The 14,679-nt window shown below is 36.3% G+C and overlaps 1 protein-coding gene across 1 annotated transcript in view; it reads right to left on the bottom strand.

The window, feature by feature from the left end:
- Window positions 1-4,986: 4,986 nt before the first annotated feature.
- Window positions 4,987-14,679, bottom strand: part of LOC129277703 (V-type proton ATPase 116 kDa subunit a 1-like) — a 28,891-nt gene continuing 19,198 nt past the window's right edge. Inside the window, exons 15-20 of the mRNA XM_064110179.1 lie at window positions 14,441-14,648; window positions 13,818-13,925; window positions 12,239-12,406; window positions 11,611-11,728; window positions 7,377-7,548; window positions 4,987-5,510 (exon numbers count right to left, since the gene is read on the bottom strand). Of these exons, the coding sequence (XP_063966249.1) occupies window positions 5,420-5,510; window positions 7,377-7,548; window positions 11,611-11,728; window positions 12,239-12,406; window positions 13,818-13,925; window positions 14,441-14,648 (865 nt within the window). The 3' untranslated portion in view covers window positions 4,987-5,419. The remainder of the gene's footprint in view (window positions 5,511-7,376; window positions 7,549-11,610; window positions 11,729-12,238; window positions 12,407-13,817; window positions 13,926-14,440; window positions 14,649-14,679) is intronic.

The raw sequence follows: 14,679 nt of genomic DNA, 5'->3' as shown, positions 1-14,679 counted from the left end.
TATCACCAGCTTTTGTATTTATTTTGTCTCCCCCCTTCAAATGGTTTCACGACATTTGCTCCGGCAACAGTAGCTCCGATTGAAAATCTGCTCATCAAGCCAAGCATAAAATCGAACCTCTGTAAACTGAATAAACCGTAATCTTTATCTTTGCATTCTTCTGAACCAAAAACTGTATTACAATCATAACTCTAATCCTAAGCCTCTGAGATACTAAGACCGGAGCAGATGTCGCAGGAGCAAGTGTTGTGTCACCCTTCAAGCATACCATAGCATACCACAATCTTCTGTCACATATGGGTAATTCCATGGAATGTATACCTCCAACCTCCATTATATATGCAGAGCATTATTTCCTAGAGAGTTTCATCAGGAGGAGCATCAGTGTCTAACTGTGAACTTTGGCAATTGTCGGATTAAACATCTGAGGCCCCTTGCATAAAACTTTTGCCATAACAAAACTCTGGCAAATAAACAAAGACTCTGGCAAACAAAATTAACCCTATCCAGGGGGGAGCCTCGGAGGCCCCCCTCAACGATTCGCGGAATATATTCGCCGAGCAAAATTTTTTGACCGCGCCGCTCGCTGACTTTACTTTCAAGTCTTGTGCAACTTTTGAGACCACTTTTGCGTCACCCAGGTACGCGATTCCGAAATTACGCAACATTATGTAAGTGCATGTCAGATCAAAAATGTGATTCGTGTACAAAGTCGATGCAAATTGTGTTTTCAACCAAAAATCATAAATGTATGATTATTTTTAGTTTGCTGGTCCAAATGTATTTATTTTATGCTGTTTAAATGATCTCAGAAGAGTCCCCAACAAATTTCATTGAAAAAACAATGAAAAACAAAGGGTCCTAAAACATAGAAATACATAAGAAATTGCAAAAAACAATATAATACATAAGAAATTGATCTAATATCGCAATTTTTTTGTGTACACTTGCTAAGAACACCACAAAGAGTTTCTAAACCAAAAAATAGAACATTTGGAGCTTTATTTAGTGAGTTAGAGGGAAAAGTATGATTTCGCATAAATTAGCATAATCATATAATAGCAATTTGCATGAAATAAAGTACTAGACAATTTTGTAGATTATGTCCCAGACAACCTGCGTGCCAATTTTCGGCGCGATCGCGCGGCCAATGGCCGAGATCTCAAGGGGGGGCCTGGGAGCCCCCCCCCCCCCCCCGGCCATATGAACTCCCAAAATACCCCGGCCTAGATAGGGTTAATAAGCCATTAAAAATTAAACATTAAAAAACTCTGGCAAAAAATTTGCCAGAGTTTTTTATGGCAAAAGTTTTATGTAACGGGCCTGTATTTGCCCTACAAGTTGTCAGACCAGGGGCCCGTAACACAAAGCTTAGCAATCATCGTAATTTTTTTTATGATTGATTACATTGACTGCAATGTACAATTAATCATTAAAATCAAGCGTACGATCAATCGCTAACCTTTGTGTTACGGGACCCTGACAACTTTCCTTGATTTTGACTGGCTGAGAAGCGCAGTTCCTATGGCAACTCTTGAATAAAACAAGACTTTTCGGATTAAACGCCCGACGAGTCCTTTCATGAAACACTCCCCCTGACTGGTCCTTTCACAAAATGATTTGTCAGGATTGATTTCTGCTTTCTAGTTCATAAGACTAAAATTCAGAGGCCCATATTCTGAAGTCGGGTTTAACTTAAATTCAGGTTTAAGTATGGATAGCCAATTGTTACAGAAATCACTAACGGTACAGATATCATATTTCAGCTCATTTGGCTCTCAAATCATTCATAATTGTCTAGGAAGTATGTATAGATTGTCTTCACCATCGATAAATCAGGAAAGAGCACAGTAAACATAAGAAACGTACAACTTAATAAAAAAATTTGATACTTTTGGCTTCCCATACTTAAACCACAACTTTAAACCCGAGTTTAAATTAAGCCTGACTTCAGAATACGGGCCATATGATCATGATTGAATTGTAACTCAAGGCTTGATCAGTTCATGTACCAAGGTCAAAGGTCATAGAGGTTAGACATCACAGATTGGTTAACTATTCATAGAATTACCAAAACCCAGAAACAAAGATGATAAATGATAAACAGATTCCAAATAATTTGGGGTAGCAATATATGTCTTCATATTTAATATATCTATACATAAATACAGCCAACAAATTCATCCTTTCACAAAACTATGACATTGATATATATACTGTTATTTGAATATCTCTGAACGAAAATGTAATATTGATTACAGATAACACACTTTTTTTCATGATTCTTGATATTACTATTGCAAGAAACAGAGGTTCAATGAATGATATGAGCAGAAATGTCTTGAAAAAGAATTAGGTTGCAGTCAGCTTGCTTAACTTTTGCGATGTTCATTGCCCAGAATGCATTATTTTGCTTATATCCTATGACATAACTAGTGATAATTAAGTTTTTCCCAAAGAACATATGGATTATTCTTTACTTTAAAACATTGCAGGGGATATAAGTAAATTACACATGATTTTCCACGTGATTGATCTTTTCTAGGATAGGAATTAAAAATGATGCAGACAAATGTTACAATTCATGATGCCATTCAAATAAAATATTTGAATATTTTCCCATGTTTCCGAGTTGCATGGCTTGTTCAATAGATTTTCAGTACTGTGCATAATGCTGTTAACGGCCACAGCATTACATTATGAATACATAATTTCAAACAAATTCTTAACATAAATATTTACCCTAACACAAAAGATTGCTTGAGCAAGAATTTTATCAACATATACTAATCATAATTGATATACAGTCAATAATTAAATGCATATTATTAGCTGATATTGTAATTACATGCAGCTACATGTAGTTTTCAATATCTTTGAAAATTCTGAGGTATATCTTTATGTTCAAATCTTGTGGTTTGGCATGATTTTTTTTTATAAATGAACATGCATTAAAATGTAAAGTAATAACATTTTTTAGTTTAATTAAATCACCTAACATGATTGTTCATTAATTCTTACCTTTACAACATTTAATAAACCTTTCTTCGTGTACTGAGCTAAAAATATGATATATTTATCTCAACATTTTCCCTCTTATGACGAAGCTTTACATGTCGGCAATAAAAAAATTATATTCTGCTAACACAACCACTTTCACATAAATATGTTTCTTGCACACAAACCATTAAAGCTATACCTTCCCGACTGTGTCAGCCTTTTCCCAAACGCTACTTCTTCCTTATCATAGTATTGACAAAACCTGTCACTAACACCCTTTTTAACAGAATATAAAAATGCAGAATCGGTGAATAATGTACATATTAAAAGTCAAAGAATAACATAATTTTTATTTGGTTGCTATGGATAAAATTGTTGAATAAACCTGATACGAAGTGAATCGGTGAACTGATGCCAGAACTATAGCAACCAATAATGCTTGGTAACAAAGTCAATAAGGGACGATGTATTATGATCCTTAGGTAATCCACATTTTGACATTGTACATTTCACGAAACAAAACAAATCCTGACACACACAGCATGAAAAGTATAATGAGCAGTGTTTATGTTATTAATACAGCAAATGGGCAAATACAGGAATACAGCATCTTTTAAAGGTCAAGTCCACCCCAGGAAAATGCCGACTTGAATAAATAGAGAAAAATCAAATTAGCATAGTGCTGAAAATGTCATCAAAATCGGATGTAAAATTAGTAATGACATTTTAAAGTTTCGCTTATTTTTCACAAAACAGTGATATGCTCAACTAGGTGAGTCATTCGATGATGTCCATCACTCACTCTTTCTTTTGTTTTTTATTGTTTGAATTATACAATATTTCATTTCATATAGATTTGACAATAAGGACCAACTTGAATGAACCATATAGTATTAAACAATGCTACTTCCACATGTTCAGGGAGGAATTAATCGTCGTATCACTTGACAATGAGAAAATTAGAATATTTCATATGATAAAATACAAAAGAAATAGTGAGTGGATGACGTCATCAGTCTCCTCATTTGCATACCAGCCAGGATGTGCATATAACTGTTTTGTGATATTAAGCGAACTTTAAAATATAACTTTCTTATTATACATCCGATTTTGATGAAATTTTCAGTGTTATGCTTGTTGAATTTTTCTCTTTTTATTCAAATCTAGTTTTTGTTGGGGTGGACTTGTCTTTTAACAAGGGAAATATTTTATGTAAAAACAAGCTAAATAAATATATTTCAATAAGGGGATGATACAGCGTGCATGAAAATTGAAAAACATGAATAGGAATACAGGAATGCGATGAAAATATGAGAGCCTCTGAATATCACTAATATTGCAATAACATCTTAGATTTTACATATAATTTTAATGTTTGAATCTCGCATTTATCATGCTTACCCAATACAGGTATGAAGTCCTGGGTATTTATGTTGCAAAAGATTTTGGTCATAATTAGCATTCCTTTTTCTTAAAAAAAAAATACTTAGAAAAAAGCTAGAAAAAAATATGGAAATGGCAAGCACTATCTATACTGTACATGCCGATTAAGCCCTTGGTAAGAAAAACAAGTACAAAAACCTCTTAACTTAATCTAAAAATAAAATTGCATATCAAAGCTTTGATGTACAGTAGTACATGTAGTTTCTTAAAAAAAATCATTATCCTGCAAAAATTATATTAAAAATTAATGTTTTTATTTTAATGAATATGCCTGTGTCATTTCGTCAATTATAAATGGCCCATAAAAATGTGACCTACACTTCTCTTACCATTAACATAATAATGTGGGGTGTGGTTGTTGTTTTTTTTTACAATAAAATGTTTGACTGGACATGTTCACACAACAAACACCACTGGCACAGTTTGAAGAATACATGAATACAAGCTAAGGATAGCTTAATTCTAATACATATATATATATATATATATATCGAGTACTTTGATAGACATTATTTTGGTATAATCTTTAGATTAAATTTTGTTAAAGTCTCACAGAATTTGATAATACATCGTATTATTCTCTTTCAACCCACATTGCACAGACATTTTTGGAATATAATTTTCCACCGTGATTCACAGGTTGAATAAATGCCACTAATGTCTATTTTCACTATTTTTTTTCTTCTGAATATATTCAATACTATTAATATCAATATTAAACAAACACCACATTACACCCATGCATATCATATACCATACAGAACATTATTTTATAAACAAGCTAAAAGACCTGGGTCGAATATAGATCGATCTGGAAAGAAGAATACATTGAAAGATAGAATGATTGACTGAAAGATGACAAATTCCACATGAGGAATGATTTCTCGAGTTGCCATTTCTTTTTCATGGATTTCACTTAAATCAAAGAAGCGGGAGAGAGGCTATTGGAGTACAGGTTAGGAGAATGTGCATATCCTCACTCCTCCTTTCCGTCCAGAATAGCATCAAATGTAAATGGCAAGAACGGATGGCCCTCTCCTTTGTAAAACTTGCTCTGGAATTCAATCCTGGAAAAAAGATGAGGAAACGAGACAATTATTTGTACTGTTATTTCACCTCGTTCGTTCGTTCATTCATTCATTTATTTATTTATTCATTGATTAATACAGGGTGTCTCAACTTCTTCAATGATTTTGGTCTTCCATGAGGCCCTGTTCACAACAAAACAATTATAACATGAATAAACATGATCTAATAAAGATTACGAATATAAACTCATAACAGCAACAAAGAATAAGAACATGGATAAACATATTCTTCCAACAAGCAGCAACAGAAACATTTATTTCATTTGGTACTGCATTTTCTTCAATAAGTTGACATTCATAAACTAAACTAGCAATGGTGGGGGAGAGTTATTGAATATCGACAAACACACCACACTAGATTATAAAGAAATTATGGAGTTTCAGGAAATATCAAGGCATTTTTGACTGATGTGAGTTATCCTTGAATTTTATAGAGGAAGATAGCAATGAATCAAATTAATACCCCAGTAATTGTTTTTAATTTCAAGTAAAGTCACAGATAAAGGTAAATTACTAATTGGCCTTCACCTGCTTCGTCTACTTTCTATATCATCTAATCTCACATGATCTAATCCTAGCTCATCAACAACCAGTTCACCAACTAGCCACATGGTCTAATTGCCAATTAGCCCATTTACCACTTTGTCTAATTTCTAAGCACACTACACCAATTTCATTAAATATTCATTCAGCCTACCACCACTTAGCCTATATAGTTAGATGAACTGTTACAAACCAAACTTTCATTCGACAAGCAAAAAAAAAAACAGTTAGTAGACGAAGTGGACAAATAGACCAACTGGGAATTAGACTAGATGAGAATAAGACTAAGTGAGTATTAGACCACTTTCAGGGTAGACCAAACAGCAACTGGACCAAATTGATAATAATAATAATGATAATAAACAGTTCTTGTATAGCACACATCACATTATGAATATAACGTCTCTGTGCGCTTCAAAGGACTTGGATATTATTACCCCGGCTTTAGCTTGGTGTCCGTAATTACTTACAGCACACACGCTGTAGTAGACCAAATGATTTTAGCCCATGTGGTATTAGACTATCTAAAAGTACATGTACACCAACTACTTCATCAAATCGATAGTAGACCAAATGAATGTATCACCAAGGGCAATATTTTAGATGAGATCAGCGATACATACTGTATGGGAATGGAACGTGGTGTTTGAGTGAAAATGAGATGGGGTAGTTGAGAAGGAATGAGAGAGCAATGGTGAGAGCGATGTGTGGTGTGAAGCTGATGGAAAGGAAGACTGTGGTTTTTATGAAGATGTTGGGTTTGGAATAGACGGTGGATCAGATGCTGAAGGCTAACAAAGTATGTTTGTATGGGCATGCGTTGAGGGATAATGATCATGTGTTGAGGAGGGCACTAGAGTTTGAGGTGGCCGATCAGATAGAAGGGGGATGACTGAAGGAGACATGGAAGAAACAAGTAGTAGAGGAGAGTAGGCGGGTTGGGTTGAGGGAAGAGGATGCACTGAATAGAGAAAAATGATAGGAAGGGGTGAGGGTGATCTCTGTGAGTGCAGGGTGAATCTGGCACCCCCGTAGTAGGGGAGTAAACTGGATGACTTGACTGAGAAACATCCCTTGGACAATTTCATGAAATGATCAACCTTTTTGTACATCCGAGCCCCATTTCTCCCAAGTTTTACTTCACTTCATAAACTGACAAAGTCATGGTCCTTTGAGAACATTATAGACTGTCAAAAGAGCAAGAAATCACAGACAAAATTTTCACAAAGATCAAACATGTAGGGGGTCGGACGTACATATTTTATGGAATTGCCCCCTTCAATGTGAAAATGATCGACTCACCAGTGGAGACGCAGGGTGTGCAGGAAAGCAGACAGTCCCTCCATAAAGAGGAGGATACCGATGGTGAGGACGGCCCAAACTCCAAAGCAACCAAACGTGGCAATGGCGCCGACAAACCCTTGCATCCTCAGCCCAATAGCTAGCAGCATGTTCCACAGGACTTCAGATAACTCTGAATGAGAGAGATAGAGAGGGTACAAAAGGGAATTGACCAGAAAATAAAGAACTACGAAGCAAGGCACAAGTTCATCATCTTATGCCATAACTAGAGCCTCTGTTCAAATTTGCTTTTGATAAAGAGCCTGGTTATTTCGTGACCATTTTAATTGTCGGTGATAATAGACCTTATGCACTGATCTCATTGCACCACCATCATAGAGGCTGAAGCAACTGCCTTGCATGCATTTGAGATCTGCAGCTGGCGCATCTCTGATGACTCTGTTCATGTGTAGTCCTATGTCCTCTGAGGGAGGGCGCTATGAGATTACGACATCACACGCATTAGAAGGTCTACTGTGGTATCTAACGTTGAGAAACTTTCTGTCACAAGTATCACTCCCAGCGTCTAGTCAATTTTGGCTTGAATGTCTCATGATATAAAACCAATACTCTTATGTAATAAAAAAAAAAGCATTTCAAATTGATGTTATTTTGGGTTACTTTCGAAACTGTTACCTCTTTTTACTAGTAACACCACAGTCACGCCAATGAAAACGACTCGAGACTGACCTGGGCACCCTTGCATAAAAGATACTGTTATATAGGCTCCCTCCCCTTTATTCGTCTTTTACTTTCTTTTGCTTTCTCTGGGGTTTTGAGGTCAAGTATCTTTTTTTTCATTTGTAATTTATGTATTCCATTTTTTTTTTCCACTGGGGATTAACCTTGATAGATCAATATGGCCTTTGTCAATCTCCTCCACATTTTGATCTTCTATGTCTTTTTTATGTAATATATTGTAACTATTTATACTTGTATTGCTATTATCTATGTATGTATTCGATTGTAATGATATTGCATGTTTTTTACTCAATATGTGAAAAATAAAATTGAATTGAATTGAATATATAAGTAAAATTGTAAGAGCAATTACATTCATTTTATTTAGTTATTTTCTCTTTAAGGATATTCATAGCATAGAATGATTAAGAACATTCCAGAATGTCTCACTGCAGCTTTGTTAGACATAAGTAATCTTTGAGTACTCTTTGTTATTTCTGGAATGTCCAAAGAGAGACAATAATAGACTTCAACACAATAGAGATTGCTTTACAATAAGCCAGTTCGTAGTTCCTTTTTGCGCATGATCAAAAGATTCTACGCATGATCAGAGGAAGGTCATTTGTACTAAAGTGACATGGTGGTTTAAAATCTAATGAGATAAGCACCAACTTTGATGTCTTGATTATTCATATATTCTTTTGAATTGTGGTTTTCATTTACATCCACAAAAAACAAAACTGGTATTTCACAGTTTGCCAAGTACATTGTGCAACATGCTATGATATGCATTCAAAGTAGGAATGCAACAAATACCTTCATTGGTGTGCTATTCTAGTAACCTGGTCTATTCAATTTCTTCATCCTGCTATGTAAGTAGGGACAGTGCCTTTTCTGTTTCAGAAAATCTCAAATTCCGTTTCAGCATGTCAGAAAACGGAAATTCCGTTTACACATTGAATAGCAAAATCACAACACGTACACTCGCACTGGTCAAAATTTGTATCTGCTACTGTACCAACAACACAATAGAATCCGTTCTAATCGGATCTATGCGGGTGCATAAAATATTTTTACAAACCCATTTAGCATGCATACATCCTTACCTTTCACATTATTAGCATTATTTCACGGTGAAATTATATTTCATCGATAATTTGGGTTTTTTTTGGACATCGTTATCATCAGTCAACGGCTTTTGCCAATCCGCCATGCTGTTACATCTTCAAACGTAGAGGGCAGCAACACACGACCGTGTAGTTGAACGATATGTGTGCATGTGAAGCCCAACCCGGCCGGCCGGGTAGTACGGTACGGTACGGGTGAGGGGTACAATCGAGTGTGCTGATGTCGAGTGCAGTCACGATGTGTGAATTGTCATGATAGTAGCGAAGTGAGATCGTGTTTTCTGGGGTTTTGTGGCCATTTAATATTCTCATTTTGTTGTGATTTTGGAGTAATTTCTATTGCTATTCTGTGTATTTTGAGGGAAAATACGTTTTCTGTGATTTTCCTTTTGAAATGCCACTTTCCGTTTCAAAAGGCCCTTTCCGTGAATTCCGTCCATTTTCCGCGATCGCGGAAAATCACTGTCCCTATGTAAGGCAAGCTTACGTAATATCTTGCTTTGAAATCTGCCTATCATAATGAAAGAAATGAAAGGTCATTTGACCAAAATTGTCCATGAAGTAACTACGAACTGGTTTATAGACTTGTAGTGGTAGTGGAAATGAATAGAATTAGCTATGTTGTTTACATGTTAATTTCACTAAGGTCATTCAAGAGTCTTCTAAAATTAGACTGCTCTTGAAATTGGCAGAATGTTCTTTTTGTAGACAATACTAGAAGCTTCCAGAATAGTGAATAATTTGTATATAAGCTGGCAGTTTCTTCAAGGACATCATCACATTACATCAGATCAGAACTCAGAGTATCACACCTGACTTTATGTCAGAGCAGAGTTTATTTCCACCTGGAATATTTATCTTCTGTGGAATTTTGCACGCCATCAATGAACTGTTTGCAGTTACTTTGAGAGAGGAATTCTCAGTTCTCATCGAGATCATCAACCTGTTTTAATGAATGCTTTTCAACCCATGGATAGCTGAAATTGACTGTTAATCATCATCAACATCGTCTTCACAGACATTTCCACTCGTTACAGCGACTCTTGTTATTCGTCGTGCTTCAACATTGATTTCATCATCGCCATCATTGTGAACTTTAAGGAATTTTCGCCAGCCAACTTGGATTTTACTTTGAATTATAATCAACACTTCAAGAAAGATGTAAGACCATTATTATTTTTGATTTCTTTGTGTATGGTTATTTCCTGTAATAAAAAAAAAGGGAAATCAAATTTAAAACTAAATTTTCATTGTTATTTGTTGCAGTATCGTAACAATACCATTATGGTAACTTTGCCATCCAATGGTAACTACCATGGTAACACTGATCAACAGCCAATCAGAATGAAGGATTCCATACAAGTTACCATTGGATGGCAGTGTTACCATAATGGTAACTTTTATGCAACAGGCCCCAAATCTATTACATTATTTCCAATGACCTAGCTTCGGTCAGTTTGGAGTCGGTTTTGTTGGTGTGACTGCACATAGCATAACATCCATGTGGAGTGTGTGACCCAGTGGATTAGTCTCCAGACTTTAAAGGACAAGTCCACCCCAACAAAAAGTTGACTTGAGTAAAAATATAAAAATCTAACAAGCATAACACTGAAAATTTCATCAAAATCGGATGTAAAATAAGAAAGTTATGAAATTTTAAAGTTTTGCTTAATATCACAAAACAGTTATATGCACACCCTGGTCGGTATGCAAATGAGGAGACTTATGACGTCATCCGCTCACTATTTCTTTTGTATTTTATTATATTATATTTTTCTCCTCATTGTCAAGTTAAACAAGGATTAATTCCTCCCTGAACAGGTGGAATGAGCAATGTTTAATACTATATGATTCAGTCAAGTTGGTCCTTATTGTCAAATTTATAAAAAATGAAATATTGTATAATTCAAACAATAGACAACAAAAGAAATAGTGAGTGATGGACATCATCGACTGCCTCATTTGAGTTGGGCATATCACTGTTCTGGGAAAAATAAGCCAAACTTTAAAGTGTCATAACTTTCTTATTTAACATCCGATTTTGATGAAATTTTCAGCGTTTTGCTAGTTTGATTTTTCTCTATTTATTCAAATCATTATTTTTCTGGGTTGGACTTGACCTTTAAAAAGAGGATCGTGGGGTCGAATCCCAGCCATGGCGTAATTTCCTTCAGCAAGACTTTGATCCACAATGTGCTGTACTAAACCCAGGTGAGTTAAATGGGGGGTACGTACTTCCTCAAAAAGCTCCGAAGTTTGTGGTAGCCCAGCGTGGCTGGGGTAATGTAGGAGTGTCTTGAGCACCCAACAAGGTGGATATGTGCACCGTACGAAGACCTTATATTATTATTTTCCTTGTACCTTCATCAATACGAAGATGGACTTACCAGAATGAGCCAAGCTGAGAGCCCAGAGTCGAAGGTAAGATGCCGTGTGTGAGATACACCCAAGACAATACTCGATGGTATGGATGGATTGGTAAACTACGGTCTCCCCAAAATCAAACTAAGAGAGAATGAAAAATAGTAATAAACATCAACACTAAACAATTGTTAGTAACTTTAATACATACTGATGCGCTTTAGCTGAAGCTCCTTCAGTTTCCTCAATACTTCGATAATTGATTCAAATTATACTACAAATTTTGATTCAATTTACAATGTATGTATCTAAAAAAAAACAATTGCACAGAGGCCTATATTTACAACTAACTTGGGTATAAAAAACTTCTGAGATTCAAAGTTGCCGTTTAGTTATGGATGGTAAAATGTACATGTTTACTTTATCAAATGTACATGCTTAGTTCATCATCTCATTCGACACTAAAATCATTCTTCTTCTGGAAACAGTACAGTCCACCGTCTGGTGTATTGTCGTACTGGTCATTCATGACTAAAACTAATAAACAACAGAAAAATAGGATATAAACATGATTTTTTTTATGGGCCAGAAGCTCTTACAATAGTCGGTAATGGAATTAAATTGTCCATATGCAATTGCTAAACTTCTAAGTACCTCTTTTGAAATTGGTGGTGGTGTTTGCTGAAGGTGATTGCTAGTATCGGGTTCTTCAGGATCATCGTTGTGGATAGCCAACTCGTCTTGGTTGATCACTGCCTGGGTGTCGTCGGACAGTAGACCACTCGCATCCGCGGCTCCCCGGTTACGCCAGAATAGATAGGTCTGTAGAAGCAGAGAGGGGACGTGAAGTGGTCAGGATAGAAATGGTAACTGCTCAAATCGGTTAACCCTTTCCACGCGTACTTCGCACCAATGCACACTTGGTGCCGTGCGAACTTTGCATTTCACGCCCAAACAAACAATCCATTGTTTCCCTCCCTGAAAATAATTCAGCGCAGAGGGATTCATGTCCCAGCGCACAAACAGTTATCGGAAAGTGAGACCAGTGGAACAAGTTATCTATAAAAAAAACAAGTGGAATGCCTCTGGCCGTCTCACCTGCATCACGCGATTCAATATAGCAGCAGTGCTGATTTTGAAAACTACTATAACTCGCACAAGATGTTCAGTGATACTTGGTTACTCTTATTTCCACGTTTTATGAACTAGACCAATACACTTATAGAGATATGATGGCAATTCAACAAATACCCCCAACGTGGCCAAAGTTCTTTGACCTTACATGACCTTTGACCTTGATCATGTGACCTGAAACTCGCACAGGATGTTCAGTGATACTTGATTACTATTATGTCCATGTTTTATGAACTAGACCAACACACTTTCAAATTTATGGCTGTAATTCAACAAATACCCCAATTTGGCCAAAGTTCATTGACCCTAAATGACCTTTGACCTTGATCATGTGACCTGAAACTTGCACAGGATGTTCAGTAATACTTGATTACTATTATGTCCAAGTTTCATGAATCAGATCCATAAACTTTCAAAGTTATGATGGTAATTCAACAGATACCCCCAATTCGGCCAAAGTTCATTGACCCTAAATGACCTTTGACCTTGGTCATGTGATGTGAAACTCATGCAGGATGTTCAGTGATACTTGATTAACCTTATGTATAAGTTTCATGAACTAGGTCCATATATTTTATAAGTTATGATGACATTTCAAAAACTTAACCTTAGGTTAAGATTTTGATGTTGATTCCCCCAACATGGTCTAAGTTCATTGACCCTAAATGACCTTTGACCTTGGTCATGTGACATGAAACTCAGGCAGGATGTTCAGTAATACTTGATTAACCTTATGGCCAAGTTTCATGAACTAGGTCCATATACTTTCTAAGTTATGCTGTCATTTCAAAAACTTAACCTCAGGTTAAGATTTGGTGTTGACGCCGCCGTCGCCGCCGCCGTCGGAAAAGCGGCGCCTATAGTCTCACTCTGCTATGCAGGTGAGACAAAAAATCAAAGAATATTATAAAGAAATTTTTTTGTAAAATTGGACAAACAAGAAAACATGAGCAATTGAGTGTCTAGATTACTAATGGTATGTAGACCCTCCCATTCGCAGTGAGAACAAGATCTGTGATGTCAAACTTGTACATCTCTCCACTTTGGACACTGGAAATATACACCAAGACATGCCAATAACTCTATGAAAGATACTCACACTTAGGGGTCTGTTCTGGTGCTGCATGTAGAGTAAGACCGGTTTGACGAGAAGCATCCATGGTATACACGCCACCGCTACCAACACCAGAAATACTTGAAGCGATGGCTGCAAGAAGATATGAGACAAAAATACACTAGCGAAAGGCTACATTTACACATCAAATACAGACTTTCAAGTGCCAATGATCACGGTACATTTTACATCAGCGACCCGTTTCATCAAGAGCTACAATTGTAACTTTGATATTATGGTAAAAACCATAATGGTAACAGGGCTCAGCAGCCAATCACATTCAAGGTTTTGGTGGAAGTTACGATACTGATAAATTCAAAATAGTTTTTTCTTTACAACACAGGTCCCAGGAGAGGTGTTCCATAATTACATAGTATGTGATTTTCATTGATTTAATTTGTTCTGAGCCAATCAACTTCAGGGGCCCATAACACAAAGCTTAGCAATGATCGTAGAACTTTTTTATGCGATCAATTGCAGTGACTATAGTGTACAGTCAATCATGACAATCAAGCGTACAATTAAGCGCTAACCTTTGTGTTACACGACCCTGATCAACTGAAGTTTGAGTTTATTTGAAATCTAAGAAAGGAAATGTTTGTTCTTACTTGTCCTTTAAACATTGGGGGATCTGGTGGGGTAAAGAGACCCATGTTGATGAGGGTTAGGATCAGACTAGGGGCATCGTTCTCGTTCCAGACATCGTAGATGAGCCACTTGACGAAGATCAGGACGACGAGGTAGCCGAAGATGGACACCATGAAGATGAGTTGGGGCACAAATTCACACCAGATGTTCAGGGGATTTTTGAAGTACCTGGAGAAAGACATGGGGTGAGAGAGAAAGA

This window comes from Lytechinus pictus, chromosome 15 (genome assembly GCF_037042905.1).
Source record: "Lytechinus pictus isolate F3 Inbred chromosome 15, Lp3.0, whole genome shotgun sequence".
NCBI lineage: Eukaryota > Metazoa > Echinodermata > Echinoidea > Temnopleuroida > Toxopneustidae > Lytechinus > Lytechinus pictus.
Note: the sequence above shows the minus strand (reverse complement) of the source record. Positions and strands in the feature narration are given on the sequence as shown.